Here is an 18,911-nt window from a genome sequence, read left to right as displayed (position 1 = left end):
TTTATTTAGTTGAAAAATGAAAAATGCAATAATATATTCTTATGGAATGTTCTCACTTAAATTATTTTCCATCACCCTTAAAGTGATATATAATATTAATAATAATAATAATAATGATAATAATAATAACATATAACACAATATTTTATTAAATTTTATTTTATGTTATTTTGTTTTTTTTGTTTTTACTCCACAAGAGCCTTCAGTAGGTATAGATGGACGCATTTTTTTTAGATAAAAAATGTAGTAATTCATTCTTAAAGAATGTTCTCACTTCAGTTGTTTTTCATCACCCTAATCATAATAATAATAATAATAATATAAGAACCAGATACCTTTCTTTTCTAATTCTACCTAAGGCTAAATAAGTTCACTTTGAAATAATGAATGAGATTTACACATGTAATGACATGAAAAGTTTAATTTAGATATGAATATTTGTACTGTCAACCTGGACACTGAAACATTACAACATCTTTTCTTCTCTTGTAATTTAACAAGGACCTTTTGGGGACTTTTCAAAATTAGTTGAATCATAATGATCAAAATATGATGACTCTAAATAAGGAAAATATAAAGGTTGGTATCCAACATGGTGGACATGAAAGCACAGTTTGGGATTTACAATTTAATTTTAAAAATATTTTATTCACAAATGTTTTTTGAAAACTAGCCCCATTTTCCCTGCATTTCTTAATGATATCATTCTGTATGAAGAATGTGTGAAATGCTCTAAAACTGGAAAGGCTCATGTCTGTATGAATATCTGTGTACTTAATTCCTGAAGAACTACTTATTGATTGATTAATGATTGTTATTTATTTCTGCTTTGCAGTTCAGCTCAGTCATAGTAATGCTGTAACCTGTAACTATTCAAATATCATATGACGTGCCTTTTTGACTGTAAATAAAATTAAAAGAAGAATTAAAAATAGAAAGCAGCTACAAGCCATTAACCAGCATCTAATAGATTAATAGTTTAATAATTAATACACTTTACAGACAAATTGTATCTATTTGGTACTTTTCTTTCTTACTAAAATTACACAATATATTATTATTTTATAGATATGGTTTATATGTGTTTTAATATACTTTGTTGACATTTTCTAGGTGAGAGCAACATCTTAAATATACTGAAATACTTTGTATGGACACAATACAGATGAACACTGGTTCAGTACACTAAAAATAAATAAATCCACATGGACACAGAAGACACAAACATCCAAAAGACAGACCCCAGACTGAAACTCATGAACTTTGCTTTAATCAAATTGTTAAAATCAGTATATCTGATCATGGTCATCAGAGGACATACGCCACCACAGCTCTAAATTCCAGGAACATACATTCCTGTATCATTGCTCAATTCACTCACACGTGGACGTACCATCTAACTTTTTAACCTGTGGGGAATCTGGTCCTGTCCTTCAGAAAATATCAGCTTACAGTGATTGCGACATGTTTCTCAGTTACACTGACAGTCAGCTTCTAGTAGTGTGGAGACATTTCGATTATGTAACAGATCTGTGGCAAATGCGACACACTGCCATCCTCTGGTCAGCTGAAGTCACTGACACCGCCACTGGACCAGAGAATTCTAGTGTTCCCCGTACAAGGTTTAGTTACTGTGTCGTCCCACATCTGAAAACACTGTGTGAGGTGTTAGTGGCAGGGCTGAGACAGAGCAGGGAACCTCTCCTACATGGATTGTATAACACTGAGTTACATATTATGCTGGGCCGACAGTGACATGTAGAGCAGCCTAAAGTGCCATGTGTAGACATACATTTACTTTATTTTATTTTTTATTATACCTTTATTTAACCAGTGAATCCCATTGAGATTGCAAATCTCCTTTACAAGGGAGACCTGGCTATGGTAGCAGCTCATCAAAACACATTACAATGCAACAAATACAACATATAATATGATATAATATGATATAATATAATATAATATGATATAATATGATATAAAAACCCACAATAAAACAACAACATGCCATTTTGTAGTGCATAAAATACAAAGATATTAAAATAATGATTATTGTCAGATGTATATATTTTTACGTTATTTTTTAATATTTAATCATTAATGTTATGTAGTCTAAATTATTTGTTAATTATTGTTTTATTTTATTTTATTTTATTTTATTTTATTTTATTTTAAAGAAATTGCCAGTTATCTTTGCAATAATATGTAGGTTTCATGTTAATGTATGTTTTGAGAAATATTTTTATTTTTGAAAAAGAAAAGAAATAAATGCAATTGAATTATCGAATATTATTTTGGTGACCCCTCTACAGTAACTCTGAGGATCCCCTAGGGGTCACGACCCTCTGTTGAAGACCCAGGGTTTATGTGGGGTGAGGGCAGAAAAACGGCAATATAATACAGAGCCTGCACCTTGTTCCCTTCTCTCATACTTCTGATAGTTCTCATTAACATACCAGTAGTGTATGTTTTGCAAATTTGCTAATTATAATTATTATTCCTTGTTTAGCATTCTCTATGCAATGATGCTGTCGGGTGGACTGATGGTGCTTTCACAAAATATTTACTTGCAAGAGATTGCAGCTGAGATTCATAAGATAATTGAGATGGATTTAGTTTACTCATTTCCATTATACTTAGGAAAAATGCCTGAAACTGTCCCACACAAAGATAAATTTTTAAAGAAAATTAAAGATACTTTTGGCAAGTGGTAGGAAAGCCGTAACTCACAAATGGTTGCAAGCTGATCCTCCAGCGTTGGCCCAGTGGCTGGGGATTATAAATGAAATATACTGTATGGAAAGACTTACTTTTAAGTTAAGGCTTGAGATGGAAAAATGTACAAAATATTTGGAGAAATGGATTGTGTGTTAATGCTGCTGTGAAAAGTGTGACGCTGTACGCCAGGATGTAAGTGAAAAATGTACTGTGACTTCACCGTGTAACACCCATGATGTTTCATGTTTGTTTCTTTAATAAAAAGTAGTTACAAAAGAAAGATAATTATTTACGCAATGGCATTTTTGATAAACAATCAACAGTAATGTGAATGTAATGACTAAGGTGGTATTCATACTTATGCGTTGAATCAGTGCCTTACCTTGAAGTGCACCTCCACACAAATGTGACTACACGCTGTGGTACAGACCTCTTTTTTTTTGGTAAGCTGAAACCATTTCCCTCAGTGGAAACAAAGCTTTTGTTTACTTTAATTTCACAGATAAGAAACAATAAATTGTGAAGACAATAAAGCCTCCACAAAAATAGCATTTTAAGTCTTGTGTGTGATTTATCCTGGCTTCATATGAGCAGAGGAAATCTCTGCTAAATCACTAGGCTAATTTATACAATGTAAAATGCCATAGGCTTGTGCTAGTAGCATTAGCATGTTGTATTTGTTTAGTATAAGACAGTTGTTTTGTCAGTGAACCTTGTGAGCTGTAATGGAGCTGAATTTTGTAACGTTACCTTTGTTAAATGTTGCTGTTGTCCCTGGTTTCATATGAGTAGAGGAAAGCTCTGCTAGATTAATAATACATCTTTAGATTATTTTAATTAGCCCAGGACACACATGTCCAAGCCCCAGGGAAGGGCCTCATTGCTGAACTCTGGAATCCCACATCCGTTTAGCGTTGTTTGTGGCCATAAGACCAGGACCTGCTGATCATTCCTGTGAATACACAGCAGTTGTAGCCAGTAAACTCTTAAACATCATGTTAAGATTTCTGATTCAGTTTGCAAAGTCCATGAGGTAATGAAGGCCATAAGATGTGGCAGAAAGCTCTGGAAATTTCCAGCTGGTGGACCTTGGGCTATGAATTCATTGTCAAACTATAGCAAAGTTTATTCATGTTATGTTTTACAATACGACATAAATTCATAGACACTCAAAAACCTCTTTAATGCATATCTCTGCGAAATCTCTGGTTTTCACCCCAATCTCTTCTGCCTAAAAAAGCAACATGTCTGCTGTCCATAGGAAGCCACATGGTATGTGTGTGTCCCATGAGGCACCTCAGCAGCAGCTGATAGCACAGGCAGAGCACAGCTGTGACGCTTACATTGGGGGGTATGGGGCCTAAGAGCCAGACAAGCTATCAGGAAAGCTCTCAGTGTGAGTGACAGGCACTCCTTGTGACTCTGCACCCCTATAAGGGCACATAAACTTTAGGGCTCTGGTGTCTCTCTCCTGCCGCCACCCCCCTTTCCCGGCCTTTCCTCGACACCCCCCCCTCTTAATGTAGTGAACGTATCTTCTGGAAGCTTCTGAATGGGAGCTTCGAGAAACCACCCCTGAAGTATAAAAAGACACCGGCATGTCGTGGGGTCTGCATAGAGTCACTTGAACACACCAAGAGAAACTTGCTGCCCACGGGAGAAGCAGCGAAGCGCACACTTGGAGCTCTTCAACAACAGAAGACAATCTCAGTGAGACATTTGACAACTATCAAGAAGCGACTGTAGGAAAAGATCCAATCCAAGGTAAGACTGGAACACATAAAATCAAATAATGCTTTTTGCATTGCAGTTTAGATGGGAAAATGGTAAAGATAAAAATCAGTAAAGGTAAAATTTCTATGATATTATACTGGTTGCTTAAACGGAGCTCAGGCAAAGCAGCAGGAATACTTAGTACAAATGAAAATACATTAAAAAAAACTGACACAGTTGCACTAATATAAGCAAAAGTACACTTGATTTAAATGCTTCATACCAGTTATTTATAGTGTTGCAGAATAGCCCCTTTATCAGTAGTATCCTAGTGAGACTGTAACGTGCGAGGAACACATGGCAAGCAGGGTGACCCTGAGTGTGAGAGCAATGGCGGATGAGCAGAAACCGGTTGAGCAAATACAGTTTCACATATTGGGGCAGAAAAGTATAAAAAATATCACAGTATAGTGACATGGATATCAACTTTTGTAAGGCCTTTAACCCTGAATTTGAAACGTTTCCCCGCTATCTTTAATTTGTAGAGTCTATTCATTGCTTTAACATAAAGGTGTTGAATGACACATGATGACGCCTTTGGGGGTTGGGACAAACATCAGAGCTCCACCCATTAAGCAAATGGCAAGGCTTTGATTGACAGGATGAACATGTGTTCGTCCACCATCTGCAATACTCTGCTTATGCCATGTGGCTGCCTTTAACAGGGGGAGTAAGGGAATTCATGTGTAACAGCAGTGATTTATTTTACAGCAAATTATGCTGAAGCACGAAGAACCACAGTCCAGAATCACATAATAAAACATCTGCTTTCCTTTAGATGCCTGCTGCTGGAAACGTCATGGAGGAGGAAGTGGAGACTTTTGCCTTCCAGGCTGAGATCGCTCAGCTTATGTCTCTGATCATCAACACCTTCTACTCAAACAAAGAGATCTTCCTCAGAGAGCTCATCTCCAACTCATCAGACGTGAGTAAAATCAGCATGTTATCATGTAAGTCTGTCCCCAGCCCTCACATGTATGCAAACATTTAACAAACTTATCCCTTCTGGACAGGCCTTGGACAAAATCAGATATGAAAGCTTGACAGACCCCACTAGACTTGAATCCTGCAAGGATCTGAAGATTGAAATCAGGCCCAACCTGCATGATCGCACCCTGACCCTGATTGACACAGGTATCGGCATGACCAAGGCCGACCTGATCAACAATCTGGGCACAATCGCCAAGTCTGGCACCAAGGCTTTCATGGAGGCCCTGCAGGCTGGAGCCGACATCTCTATGATCGGTCAGTTTGGTGTGGGTTTCTACTCTGCCTACCTGGTGGCTGAGAAGGTGACAGTCGTAACCAAGCACAACGATGACGAGCAGTACATTTGGGAGTCTGCAGCTGGAGGCTCCTTCACAGTTAAACTTGACCATGGTAAGTTTAATTTCCCTCACTGATACAATATTCAATCATTTGCAGGATAAATATAATTTGACTCACGAAAAAAACTTTGATACTTTTAGGAGAGCCTATTGGCCGAGGCACAAAAGTGGTCCTTCACCTCAAAGAAGATCAGACAGAGTACTGTGAGGAGAAGCGCATCAAGGAAGTTGTGAAGAAGCACTCACAGTTCATCGGCTACCCTATTACACTTTATGTAAGTTCTAAACTCTGTTTCCGATAATCTTATCCATATTAAAATTCAGTAATAACCAATAATATTGACACGCTTAAACATACATATTCCTAAACCACCACTCTTTCCGTACATTCAAGGTGGAGAAGACAAAGGAGAAGGAGGTGGACCTTGAAGAGGGAGAGAAGGAAGAGGAGGTTGAGAAAGATGCCGCCGAGGACAAGGACAAACCTAAGATTGAGGACGTGGGCTCTGACGAGGATGAGGACACAAAGGACGGCAAGAACAAGAGGAAGAAGAAGGTCAAGGAAAAGTACATGGATGCCCAGGAGCTGAACAAGACCAAGCCAATCTGGACCCGTAACCCTGACGACATCACCAATGAAGAGTATGGAGAGTTCTACAAGAGTCTCACCAACGACTGGGAGGACCACCTCGCAGTCAAGGTAGGTCTACTGATGAAGTATATATCTGAAAATGCTACTTTACTCCCTCTTATCATTGGTTAATGTGGTGTTTTTTAAGCCAATAAATTCATACTTCATACTCGTCTCTTGTAGCATTTTTCAGTGGAGGGTCAGCTGGAATTCCGCGCCTTGCTTTTCGTACCCAGAAGGGCTGCATTCGACCTCTTTGAGAACAAAAAGAAGAAGAACAACATCAAGCTGTACGTGCGCAGGGTCTTCATCATGGACAACTGCGATGAGCTCATCCCTGAATACCTCAGTGAGTAACATATACTACTAATTCTTGACATAAAAATTCTTTGTCCGATCAGTTTAAGATATTATTGACTTTAAACCATTCTAGCTCATTTGAGTTTGTCCGGCTTTGGAAGGCTAAACGATCTTGTTCATCTCTATTCAGATTTCATCAAGGGTGTGGTGGACTCTGAGGACCTGCCCCTGAACATCTCCAGAGAGATGTTGCAGCAGAGCAAGATCCTCAAGGTCATCCGCAAGAACCTGGTCAAGAAGTGCCTGGAACTCTTCTGCGAACTCGCTGAGGACAAGGACAACTACAAAAAGTTCTACGAGCAGTTCTCCAAGAACATGAAGGTAGGTTGATCTGCCTGAATTTATGTCTTGAACTCTAATCCTTCGATAAAAAAATCTGAATTTCACGTTTTAGTGCCGACTATTAGTAACTTGTCGTTTCCTGTTTTAGCTTGGCATCCATGAAGACTCTCAAAACAGGAAGAAGCTGTCTGAGCTTCTGCGCTATTACACCTCAGTCTCTGGAGATGAGATGGTTTCACTGAAAGACTACGTGTCACGCATGAAGGACAACCAGAAACACATCTACTACATCACAGGTTAGCTATTCAACTCACTTCTTTATATAATTTTGCATCAAGTGATTCAGTAATTTACCGGTTGATTCAATAAATTTGCCTTGACTGTCACAGGTGAGACCAAAGACCAGGTGGCTAACTCTGCCTTCGTGGAGCGCCTTCGCAAAGCCGGCCTTGAGGTCATTTACATGATTGAGCCCATCGATGAATACTGCGTCCAGCAGCTGAAGGAGTATGATGGCAAGAACCTGGTTTCAGTGACCAAGGAAGGCCTGGAGCTGCCTGAGGATGAGGAAGACGTGAAGAAGCAGGAGGAGCTCAAGAATAAATTTGAAAGCCTTTGCAAGATCATGAAGGACATCCTCGACAAGAAGATTGAAAAGGTAAAGGAAATGGCATAATAATCATCTTATCTATCGTCAGTTTTAGTTAGCTGCTAACATCTAACTATTGGCAGCTTCGAAATAAAAGCACCAGTGGTTCTGCTTTGATTTAAGTATATTATATTTTATTACTTTAGTACTTTACTATATTTAGCTTTATCATTACTTTACACTTTTGGAAACAGACTCACTTAACTGTACCACAATAGTACTTCATTTAGCTCTATTAACATAGGAGCAAGACACACAGAACAATACTTTATTTAACTTTACTACAATAGTGTTTTATTTAACTTTATTATAACATTACTGAATTTAACTTTACTATAATAGTACTTTATTGCCCAGCCCTAGTTGCAGTAAAATTTCACTAATATAGTATGGCCAATTTTGTTCGATCATGACAATGACACATTTCGTTATCGACAGGTCACAGTCTCCAACCGCCTGGTCTCCTCCCCCTGCTGCATCGTCACCAGCACCTACGGCTGGACAGCCAACATGGAGAGGATCATGAAGTCTCAGGCCCTGAGAGATAACTCCACCATGGGCTACATGACAGCGAAGAAGCACCTTGAGATCAACCCTCTGCATCCAATCATCGAGACCTTGAGGGTGAAGGCGGAAGCCGACAAGAACGATAAGGCGGTGAAGGACCTGGTCATCCTCCTGTTTGAGACCGCGCTGCTGTCTTCAGGATTCACACTGGAGGACCCACAGACACACGCCAACCGCATCTACAGAATGATCAAGCTTGGTCTTGGTATGTTTTATTCTCCATGACAACTGACATTACAGGAATTAGTCTGCCTATTATACATTAATATGAGGCTTTGGTTGCTAATGAACACATTCTTATTCACAGGCATTGATGACGATGATTCTGCAGTTGAGGACCTCATTCAGCCCGCTGATGAGGACATGCCAGTCTTGGAAGGAGATGATGACACATCAAGAATGGAGGAAGTTGACTAAAAACACTTGGGAGACTCTTTCCAGCTTTCTTAATTTTTATTTTTTTAAATACATTGCTTCTTCAAACAGACATTTCACTCTAACACAGTTCTCATCTCTTAAACAGTATTAACGTGTCATTACAAGTTAATTCATTGCATTAATGTAGGCCACAGTGTGGCTTGGTCGACATTGTAATAGCTGCTTATATAAAACTACTGATCATTAAGAGTAATATAAAGTCGCTGGGACTTGGATTTATCTCTCTTTTGTAACTATTACATTTTTTATGAAATGCATTCAAATTTGTAATAAAAGATTATTTAGAAATAGGACCTGCAATCTCGCTTATTGAGTCTATGGCTTGCACGGATGGATTATTGAAATGGGACTACTGGGCCCAGAGGGAGGGGGGGGTGCCCTGGCTTTAACTTACTAAATGTCATTCAAATTTACAGGTACTGACCAGGAAGAGACTCAAAATGACCACATAGAGACATGAAAAGACCACAGAAAGGTGCAAAGGAACTGAAAGAGACACAAAACAACCACAAAGAGACACAAAGGAGACAAGGATACAAAATAACCTCAGTAAGATGCAAAAGTATACTTCAGAGACCCAAATGATGAAAAAAATACATAAAACAACCGCAAAGAGACACAAAATTACCAATAAAAGACACTAAAAAACTGCAAGGAGACACAAAATAGCTACAAAGAGAGACAAAGCAACTTAAAAAGACACAAAATGAACCCAAAGAAACCCAAAACAACCACAAAGCGAGACAAAACCACTAAAAAAAGACACAAACCAACGACAAAGAAACACAAAATTATCTCAATAAGACACAAAATAACTACAAAGAAACACTAAATGACTAAAAAGGACACTAAATTATCTCAGAGACACAAGACAACCACAATAACACAAAATTTCGAAAAAAAAAAGAGACACAAAATGACTTCAGAGACCTAAATGACTACAAAATACACAAAACAACTGCAAGGAGACACAAAACAACTACAGAAAAGACACAAAATTACCCCAAAGAAACACATAACAACCAAAAAGTGAGACAAAACGACAATAAGACACAAAACGACCACAAAGAGACACAAAATTACCCCAAAGAAACACATAACAACCAAAAAGTGAGACAAAACGACAATAAGACACATAACGACCACAAAGAGACACAAAATTACTTCAGCAACAACCACAATGAGACACAAAATTATCTTGGAGAGACACAAAATAACTAAAAATGACACTAAATTACCTCAGTAAGACACAATATTACACCAGAGACCCAGAACAACTACACAATACACAAAAGACAAAAGTACCCCATGGAGACACAAAACAACCACAAAGAAACACAAAATTATCTTGGAGAGACACAAAATAACTAAAAATGACACTAAATTACCTCAAAGAAACACAAGACAACCACAATGAGACACCTACACAAAAATATTTTGGAGAGACACAAAATTACCTCAATAAGACACAAAATGACTTCAGAGACCCAAATGACTACAAAATACACAAACAACTAAAGGAAAAAAATACAAAATACACAGAATAACTAAAGAAAAGACAAAAGTACCCCATGGAGACACAAAAAGTGAGACAACAGTAAGACACAAAATTAGCTCAGAAACAATCACGATGAGACACAAAATTATTAAAAAAAAAAAAAAAAAATACACAAAATAACCTCAATAAGACACAAAATGACTTGAGACCCAGAACAACTACAATGAGACACAAAATGAGTAAAAAAAGAGACACAAAATTATCTTGGAGACACACAAAATGACCTCAATAAGACACAATATTACTCCAGAGACCCAGAAGAACTACAAGGAGACACAAAATAGCTGCCAAGAGATGTAAAGCAACTAAAGAAAATACACAAAAATATGGCAGAGACACACAAAAACACAAAAATATGCAGAACAACTACAATGAGACTGTGTCTTGCTCCCATGAGGTGGTGGGGCCCTTTGTAAATCCGTGCCCGGGGGCCCACTGTCTCATAATCCGCCCATGATTACATGATGAATTTCCCCACCTTTTTTGGTTCCTATATTGATTTAAAAGTTTCATTCATAAAATGAAGTAACTCTCATTATCATGTTCATTTCTAGTCTTACTCAGTGTTCTGGAATCTTCAGTGAACACCGCATGGTTCATTCTGGTCCTCCTCACTCCACTCATCCTCCCCTTCTTTAGTCCCGCCTCCTCCCCATCAGTACAGTACAGTACAAAGAGGCAGGGGCACGATTAATGATTGACAGCCCGCTGCGCCAATCAGCGGCCAGCACAGAGCTGTCGCGAGGAGGATTCCAGATGGTTCTGGAAGCTCGCGTCAGGATTTCTCGAATGCTCGGAAAGGATAGAAAAGCGGCACAGTTCCTGTCAGCGCTGGACGTCTGTCTGTAGCCCGGTGGACTACGACTAACAGGAGACCTCTGCTCATTTAACTCCGGAGTTTTCGACACACTAAGGACCAAGGTAATTAAATTAAATCAAATTATATCTGGATAAATACGCCGCACACTTTGACATTCGCGGTTAATGTTAGCTAATATTAGCTTAATTAAATACCATAGCTAACAGCTAAACCGTTAGCTTAACCGTTGACCGTCGAAACTGAATTTAATATTAAATAAACTGACATTCCTCGATGCAAACTGATGACTGAGTGAATCTCTTTCATGTATATTGTGTTATAATCAGCTTATGATAACACTAAACCCAAAGGCCTGCCACTTTATTTAAATTTTTACATCAGTCTTACTAAAGGTGGTGACAGAGCTAATGTCCAGGTCATGCCAGCGTCATTTGCACCTGTCAAAACTTTCTCCAACATGAACCTGGCAACTCTCCCGCACACGTTTCCTTTGCATCAGTTAAACCTGGGTGATGGCAGCAGCCACATGGACCGCACCGTGCAGTCCTGCTGCACTTGTCAGGCAGGAATTATGTTAAGCAGGCGCTCAGTTTAACTAACCTAAATCAGATTTCCTGATTTCTTAAATCAGATTGTTTCTCCATGCACATGCAAAGTGATATCAGTGCAAGCTCAGTGAAGTACAGGGTGATCATTCACAGATTCTCCTCAGATGATGATGAAGAGGAGGAGCTTTCGATTCCTATAGAAACTGCTAGAGAGTTCTGCTCGCCTCTTGGTACCTTCTAGAAACTTGCAATTCATGTGGGAAACCAGCAGGTGGAGTCATTTTGTACTGATGCTGATGGGTAATCCCAGCCACGCGCTCCTCTCTGATCAGCCAATTACCATTCATATCAATTGCAGCAGGAGAGAATTTATTAAGAGAAGAGGGTTTATAAATACACTGCAACAGTCTGTCTGCATTTATGGGCTGAAAACCAGTATCTCAACACTGTTTCACTTTTCTGTTGAAGTCTGGATTGCAAAACATAACACTGAGATCAGTTTTAGACAATCTAGATTTATAAAAATAACCTTTTACACGCTCCACATATACCCTCTTATTGCATTTGCAGAAACTACAATGCACATTATGTTGCTTGCGTAATGATGGAGGCAGATGGATTGTATCTCATGTACCAAAGATGGATTATAGGCAGGTGGAGTGCTGAGCAGAGCAGCACAGTCTGTCACACCACCTGCCAGCACAAGCGATACAAGCTTACCTGTCTTTGCTGTTGCCTACCTCACTGTCACTTCAAATAACTGGCGTTAGCTAAAACTGATTAACAGAACAGCGATGTAATAAATAACTGAGATTGTGTCAGAGGTGTTGATTCAACTCTAAGGTAGTTAAAGACCCTGGTAGTTTGTGGTAGTGATGATATTATAATGTAATTTACGAGCAGATTACCCGAGGGTAATTGGTAGTGCTTGTTGTAGGTGTGACAGCATTGTGACTCACTGTGCTGCAGCCGATCCACAGACCAATGAGCACGATGGTGCACACAGGTCCATGCAGGCTGGTATAACTGCAAATAAATACACAAGAAAAAGTGAAACCATTGAATCAGACTTTGCTCATGCAATAGTGTCCTGCATTACTGCTTACTAAGCCAATTAAAATAACTGAGTAGGCCTTGGTGCACTGTGTTTTAGAGAGAAGGAAATGGTAGGATTTATTTTGTGTGTCTACATGTGTTTTCCATGATCTATGCATGTTCTATAAATAGTCATTTGTCCCCTCTGCGTAGATGCCTGAATCGCACGACCAACCGATGGAGGAGGACGTTGAGACGTTTGCGTTCCAGGCTGAGATCGCTCAGCTGATGTCCCTGATCATCAACACTTTCTATTCCAACAAAGAGATCTTCCTTAGGGAGCTTATCTCCAACTCCTCAGATGTAAGTTTATTACAGCATTAGTCTGAAATCGTTTCCTTAATCTCATGTTGTGTCATACATGTTTATTGAGCTTGTTCTGAGGGGAAGTATTGTTTTTTCTGTGGCTATAATACATAGTAATGTGCTGATAATCAAGGAATTAACAAATCAGGAGGCAGTTATTTAAATTTATGGCTTTCCGTCCCTCCAGGCCCTGGACAAAATCCGCTATGAGAGTCTTACTGATCCCTCCAAGCTGGACAGTGGCAAGGACCTCAAAATTGAAATCATTCCCAACAAAGAGGAACGCACCCTGACCCTGATTGACACGGGTATCGGCATGACTAAGGCCGACCTGATCAACAATCTGGGCACAATCGCCAAGTCTGGCACCAAGGCTTTCATGGAGGCTCTGCAGGCTGGAGCCGACATCTCCATGATCGGTCAGTTTGGTGTGGGTTTCTACTCTGCCTACCTGGTGGCTGAGAAGGTGACGGTCATCACCAAGCACAATGACGATGAGCAGTACGCCTGGGAATCCTCCGCTGGAGGCTCATTCACAGTTAGAGTGGACAACAGTAAGTAAAAAGAAGATGATTACTTTGATTTAATTTTATTGATAATTGGTAATACGTATAGGAGGTGGAGGATTATTTATAATTGCATTGACCCATTTTTTTCCCCGTACAGCTGAGCCCATGGGGCGTGGCACCAAGGTGGTCCTGCACTTGAAAGAAGACCAGGTAGAATACATCGAGGAGCGAAGAATCAAAGAGATTGTGAAGAAGCACTCGCAGTTCATTGGCTATCCCATCACACTCTTTGTAAGTACTCATTCAAGCTGTTTCGATGAATTAATACACATCAGCTTACTTAGATTGATTAAGTAATCCAAAAAGCACGTACAAGTAACCGAGTTCTGTTTTTTATTCAGGTGGAGAAAGAGCGTGACAAGGAGGTGAGTGACGACGAGGCAGAGGAGGAGGAGGAGAAGGAGAAGGACAAGGATGAAGAAGAGGAGAAGGACGAGGACAAGCCCGAAATTGAGGATGTCGGATCAGATGAGGAGCACGACCACGACCACGACAAGTCAGACAAAAAGAAGAAGAAGAAGAAGATCAAGGAGAAGTACATCGACCAGGAGGAGCTGAACAAGACCAAACCCCTGTGGACCCGTAACCCCGACGACATCACCAATGAGGAGTACGGCGAGTTCTACAAGAGTCTTACCAATGACTGGGAGGACCACCTGGCTGTCAAGGTAGGTCTTGTAATTTTCTTTTGGTAATGTATAAACACATTAATAAAAGTAATATGATCAACCTAATCAGTCCTTTATCTCACAGCACTTTTCAGTAGAGGGTCAGCTGGAATTCCGCGCTCTGCTCTTCGTGCCTCGTCGCGCTCCCTTCGACCTCTTCGAGAACAAGAAAAAGAAGAACAACATCAAGCTGTACGTGCGCAGGGTCTTCATCATGGACAACTGCGATGAGCTCATCCCGGAGTACCTTAGTGAGTATTAACCTAAATGTGGAATCCCTAGTGTCGCTTCAAAATAGCTCATAAATCAAACAATAAGCTCGTATAGTTTGAAAACCAAGATTGAAGATGTTTTATTGTCATTCGTGTTGAACACAACCACATTGGGTTCGACAGTAGGACTGCACAGTCACTTGAAATATCATAGAAATTGCAATATGGCTAAGTGTAATATCAAAATTGTAGGAGCTGCTATTTTTTTGATACAGGTAAAATGTCACAATGTGTTGTTATAGATAAAGAGTTGTGGCGCTACAGAGATGCCCTGACCTTTAAATTATAACCCAGACATAAGACTACATGCTTGTTTGATACAGACCCCAGCAAAAAATTGAATATATTGCTGATTAGTTGTTCATCTGTCCTGTCAGATTTCATCAAGGGTGTGGTGGACTCTGAGGACCTGCCCCTGAACATCTCCAGAGAGATGCTGCAGCAGAGCAAGATCCTCAAAGTCATCCGCAAGAACCTGGTCAAGAAGTGCCTGGAACTCTTCACCGAACTTGCCGAGGACAAGGACAACTACAAAAAGTACTACGAGCAGTTCTCCAAGAACATCAAGGTTAGTGTCCTCACTGCTGGTGTTCCTAATCTCGTCACATTCAAACTGTCGGCAGCCCCTTTGTGTAGAACACTTGTGCCTTGGGCTTATACTTAGTAAATGTCATCATATGTCTTGGCAATTGTAATCTGAATTATAGCAGAATAGAGCTCATCTCTGCTGACAAGAACCTTTGAAATTATAGTTCATGATTACCATTTGTTCCTCTTACCCTTTAGCCAGCAGCCATCTGTCTGATCCTTTGGACATATTGTCCTAATGAAAAGCTGCTTTGAAGCTTTTTTGGTGCTCCTCACTGCCACCTTCTGTTTAAATGGACACACTGGTTAATAATGATCACACGACGCCCAATTTCAATGTTCTCACACACAGACACACACACACATATATATATATATATATAGAGAGAGAGAGAGAGAGAGAAAGAGAGAGAGTTAATGAAGAGATAATGTAATTTTAATTAGCAGAATAAGTGAATTAAATGAAATAGATAAATTGCTGACTGAATCAATGACATGTTGTTTTGTTCGTCTTTCAGCTTGGCATCCACGAGGACTCCCAAAACAGAAAGCGACTGTCTGAGCTGCTGCGATACTACACCTCAGCTTCTGGGGATGAGATGGTTTCCCTCAAGGACTACGTCACACGCATGAAGGATACCCAGAAACACATCTACTACATCACTGGTGAGGATTCATCTATAAACTGTCAATGAAAATTAATTTTTTTAAAATGAGATGAGTTGATTCAATTAAAGGGCAAAAATAATTGCCTGAGATGGAGTAGGTGGAAGTAAAACGTATGTCCCCACCCCTTTGTTACATTTCTTCTTTTAACTCATATGTTACTTCAATTAATTCCTGAACTTATTTACAACTAATATACAACTATCCCCAGTCTGTTCATCACCCAACTAGATTAATAAGTAATAAACCCAGTTTATTTACAGTCCAAGCACCACCTGGTGAAACAAAACAAATATGCACTCCCCTAAAGCAAGGTGTATGCTACTGCGCAGAGGGCTTTGCGAAGGCGACCAACGCAGCGATGCGACGTGCATCTCCAAAAAATTGTAACCACACGTTGAGGCAAAGCAGACCCAACGCAGACCGCAAGAGCTATGATTGGTCCTTCAAACTACATCATTTCTGGCATTTTGCAAGGTTTCACTTCCTGCTGCAGTGTCACTTATTCGCCCGTAGTCTGCCTCGAGCCATTCAACGGGTGGACAGACCATCAGCGCATTCGCCTCTCTCTTGGCCGTCATCGTAACATTTGTTGTTCAATGTCGATCATTTCGAGCTCCAGCAACAGTCTTTATCTCTCGGTCGCCATCTTCACTGTGACTAGAGCAAAGCCAGAAGATAAAACAATGAACGAGCAGCAACCATAGACGTCACAGAGTCTAGGTAGGTGTATAAAAGAACGCCGCTCCCCCAAGTGCTTTGGTGGGGAATTGCATAGCAACATAGACCAACAAGACGCTATGATACTATGATATGCACACAGCGACTGCGTGCATGTTGCGTCGAGTGTACGCAGAAGCATAAAGAAACTTTAACATCACCTTCCCTCATCTATGTCTCTGCCAAAAATATATTTTTGTGTAGTTAATATGTTTATTGTATAATTTATATATCGTTTAGTTGTATATTTTCACTCTACCTTGCCGTCACACAGCGATCTCTGAGCTGTGAACTGAAGCGGTTGTGCTGCTCTCTTCAAAGCCAGACTCCATTGAGAAAAACAGTAATTTAACATCACTGAACACAGGAGCTTCTGGTCTACCCCTGCCCTAATCTGTTATTTTATTTGTGTTATTGTGTGAGTTTGGCATTTTAAAGGGTTAGCACAGATTCACCAAGGTCACATAATAACACAAACTGACTAACTGATCGAGGACGAGGTAAACCAGCAGCTCCTGTGTTCAGTGAGCCAAAATGACTGGTTTTGTCAATGGAGTTTGGTAGCTTTAACAAGAGCATAGATGGGGAATTGAAGCAGTTAAAGGCTTCCCTGTTGGAACAGGCTTTCTGCAGGAAAGTGAAGTGGTGAGAGTACTTAGTATAGTGACACTTAAACAGATACAGGTTTTGTTTTTCTGGTGGTTAAAATATGATTTGCTGCTGCTCAGGGCGTTGGTATACAGAGGCGATGCCTCGCTGCAGCAGTCGAGGGTTTGACTCTGGCTCACAGCCATTTGCTGCATGTCATCCCCCCGCTCTCTCTCTCTCTCCCCCATTTCACACTCTCTGTCAATTAAAGGCAAAAGCCCAAAAAAATAATCTAAAAAAAAAAAGTTTTGCGGCTGCTCCCATCCACAGCAGTACGTTGCTTAGCTTTGGTGTTGACACTGCTGCCTCCAAACTGGGGGCCTGCCAACTGCCGTCTACTGTATTTTATGCACTGACTTTGGAGAAGTACATCATACAACCCTCACTTCATAAATCTGAACTATCCCTCTCAAGTGCTTATTTAAATGTGTGACAACTTTGCCTTGTGTTTCAGGTGAGACCAAAGACCAGGTGGCGAACTCTGCCTTCGTGGAGCGCCTTCGCAAAGCCGGCCTCGAGGTCATCTACATGATCGAGCCCATCGACGAGTACTGCGTCCAGCAGCTGAAGGAGTTTGAGGGCAAGAACCTGGTTTCAGTGACCAAAGAGGGCCTGGAGCTGCCCGAGGATGAGGAGGAGAAGAAGAAGCAGGAGGAGAAGAAGTCTCAGTTTGAGAACTTGTGCAAGATCATGAAGGACATCTTGGAGAAGAAGGTGGAGAAGGTGAGATTGAGAAATGAAACATAACTTGCAGTGTGTTATTCGCTGTAAGGTAGAAAATGGTATTAATCATGGCTCACCTCCACAGGTCACAGTCTCCAACCGCCTGGTCTCCTCCCCCTGCTGCATCGTCACCAGCACCTACGGCTGGACGGCCAACATGGAGAGGATCATGAAGGCCCAGGCTCTGAGGGACAACTCCACCATGGGCTACATGGCTGCTAAAAAACACCTGGAGATCAACCCGGACCACCCCATCGTGGAGACGCTGAGGCAGAAGGCAGAGGCTGACAAGAACGACAAGTCTGTGAAGGATCTGGTCATCCTGCTTTTTGAGACCGCCCTGCTGTCCTCAGGATTCACCCTGGACGACCCCCAGACCCACTCCAACCGCATCTACAGAATGATCAAGCTGGGTCTTGGTGAGTAAATATTAAGTTGTCGTGGCGTCTTATACATTGACTATGCCACATATCTACCAATGCCTCACACTGTGCTTCCTTTCTGTTTCAGGTATCGATGAGGACGATCTGACACCAGATGAAGTCACCTCTGCTCCCACCGAGGACATGCCCCCTCTGGAAGGGGACGACGACACATCCAGGATGGAGGAGGTGGACTAAGACCACTTCCTGCTGCCTGCCAGCGTCCACAAGTAGTGTTAAATAAAATTTAAAAGTTTAATGTTGTAAAAAAAAAAAAGAGCCTGGAATAGCCCCTCCTCCTCAGCCTCCCTTTTTTGACCAAGTTCACTCTTATTCCCATCGCATTGACTACAAGCAGTTCAGATTCATTCCTTCTAGAAGTTTATTTTTTAAGTTGTCACTTTTTGTAACTTGGGTTGAATCAATGCATTTGTTCTTTTGTATTTATTGACATTCCGATGTTGTTTGTGTTCTTACTTTGACTGTAAATATATCAGAATTGATACCGTTATTTGAAAAGGGGTGGGACCCAAAAATAAAGGTTTACCATGTTAACAAGTCA

General features: G+C 40.5%; 2 protein-coding genes across 2 annotated transcripts; both read left to right on the top strand.

Annotated features, from left to right (window-relative positions):
• Positions 1–4,341: 4,341 nt before the first annotated feature.
• Positions 4,342–9,039, top strand: hsp90aa1.1 (heat shock protein 90, alpha (cytosolic), class A member 1, tandem duplicate 1). The gene is made up of 11 exons (XM_033648720.2): positions 4,342–4,482; positions 5,270–5,416; positions 5,505–5,871; positions 5,961–6,094; positions 6,214–6,519; positions 6,634–6,799; positions 6,941–7,131; positions 7,241–7,388; positions 7,482–7,750; positions 8,180–8,513; positions 8,616–9,039. Exons 2-11 carry the CDS (start codon positions 5,270–5,272, stop codon positions 8,723–8,725), a joined length of 2,172 nt encoding a protein of 723 aa, XP_033504611.1. The 5' UTR covers positions 4,342–4,482; the 3' UTR covers positions 8,726–9,039.
• A 2,042-nt stretch (positions 9,040–11,081) lies between these two features.
• LOC117270738 (heat shock protein HSP 90-alpha) lies at positions 11,082–18,911 on the top strand. The gene is made up of 11 exons (XM_033648540.2): positions 11,082–11,225; positions 12,921–13,070; positions 13,261–13,627; positions 13,740–13,873; positions 13,984–14,310; positions 14,396–14,561; positions 14,960–15,150; positions 15,689–15,836; positions 17,659–17,927; positions 18,013–18,346; positions 18,438–18,911. The coding sequence occupies exons 2-11, from the start codon at positions 12,921–12,923 to the stop codon at positions 18,545–18,547; spliced, it is 2,196 nt and encodes a 731-aa protein (XP_033504431.1). The 5' UTR covers positions 11,082–11,225; the 3' UTR covers positions 18,548–18,911.

This window comes from Epinephelus lanceolatus, chromosome 13 (genome assembly GCF_041903045.1).
Source record: "Epinephelus lanceolatus isolate andai-2023 chromosome 13, ASM4190304v1, whole genome shotgun sequence".
Classification (NCBI taxonomy): Eukaryota; Metazoa; Chordata; class Actinopteri; order Perciformes; family Serranidae; genus Epinephelus; species Epinephelus lanceolatus.
The sequence above is the reverse complement of the archived record's forward strand: the minus strand, read 5'-3'. Positions and strand labels throughout refer to the sequence as shown.